This window comes from Aptenodytes forsteri, unplaced genomic scaffold, assembly GCF_000699145.1.
Source record: "Aptenodytes forsteri isolate BGI_AS27 unplaced genomic scaffold, ASM69914v1 Scaffold351, whole genome shotgun sequence".
NCBI classification, from domain to species: Eukaryota; Metazoa; Chordata; class Aves; order Sphenisciformes; family Spheniscidae; genus Aptenodytes; species Aptenodytes forsteri.
In genome coordinates this window covers 55,270-56,037 of record NW_008794604.1, presented here as the reverse complement: position 1 = coordinate 56,037, position 768 = coordinate 55,270, and the positions used below count along the sequence as shown (strand labels likewise).

The 768-nt window shown below is 69.0% G+C and overlaps 1 protein-coding gene across 1 annotated transcript in view; it reads right to left on the bottom strand.

Moving 5' to 3' along the window:
* The window catches only part of PROB1 (proline rich basic protein 1), a 6,339-nt gene that overhangs the window by 4,805 nt on the left and 766 nt on the right, over positions 1 to 768 (bottom strand). The window contains 1 exon segment of the mRNA XM_019470454.1: positions 39 to 767. Coding sequence (XP_019325999.1) covers positions 39 to 767 — 729 coding nt within the window.

The window sequence follows — 768 nt, the reverse complement described above, 5'->3', positions numbered from 1 at the left end:
CCCCCCCCCCATGTCCCCCGGGGAACCCGGCACCCCACCGCCCCGCAGGTCCTCGGCTGAGAAGCTGCAGTCCGAGCGGGACAGCGAGCTGGACTTGCCCTCCAGGCCGTCCCCCAGCAAGTCGGTGCCGGTGGAAGACGGGCCCGAGGAGGTCGAGCTGCCCCGCAGCCCCTTCTGCTCCATCTTGATCCTCTGCTCGTACTGCATTTTCTTGGCGAGGACGTTTTTCACCAGGCAAGAGGCTGCCCTGGTCTTGCTGGCATCGGCGTCCAGGGAGGCTGTCTTCATGAACTGCTTGTAGTTGAGCCTGAAGTCCTCTCCGATGGCCCTGCCCTTGCTGGGGGGCTCCTTCCTGGTGGGGGGCAGGGGTTGGGGGGCCGGGCCGTCACCCCAGGGGCCGAAACCCATCTCCTTCCTCTCCTTCCTCTTCAGCAGGATCTGGCGCTTGGGGACGGTCCTCTTCTTGCCGTGGCCCTTCCTGGCCTCCCCGCTCTCCAGCTCCACGTCCACGCACTCGAACTGCTCCTTCCCCAGCAAGCCCAGCAGCTCCCCGTCCACGCCGGTGGGGAAGGGCCAGCCCACCCTCCCATGGAGGGCTGCCGCTGTGCCCGGGGACTCGCCGCCAGCTGCCGGCCACTGCCCTGGCCGCCCACCGTCCTCCGACAGCGAGTTGGAGAGGCTGGAGGAGGTGTGGGAGCTGCACATGTCGAGGCGGGCGCCCGGGGGACCCGAGAGGCTGCGGAAAGCCCTGTCCGTCAGCGCCCGCAC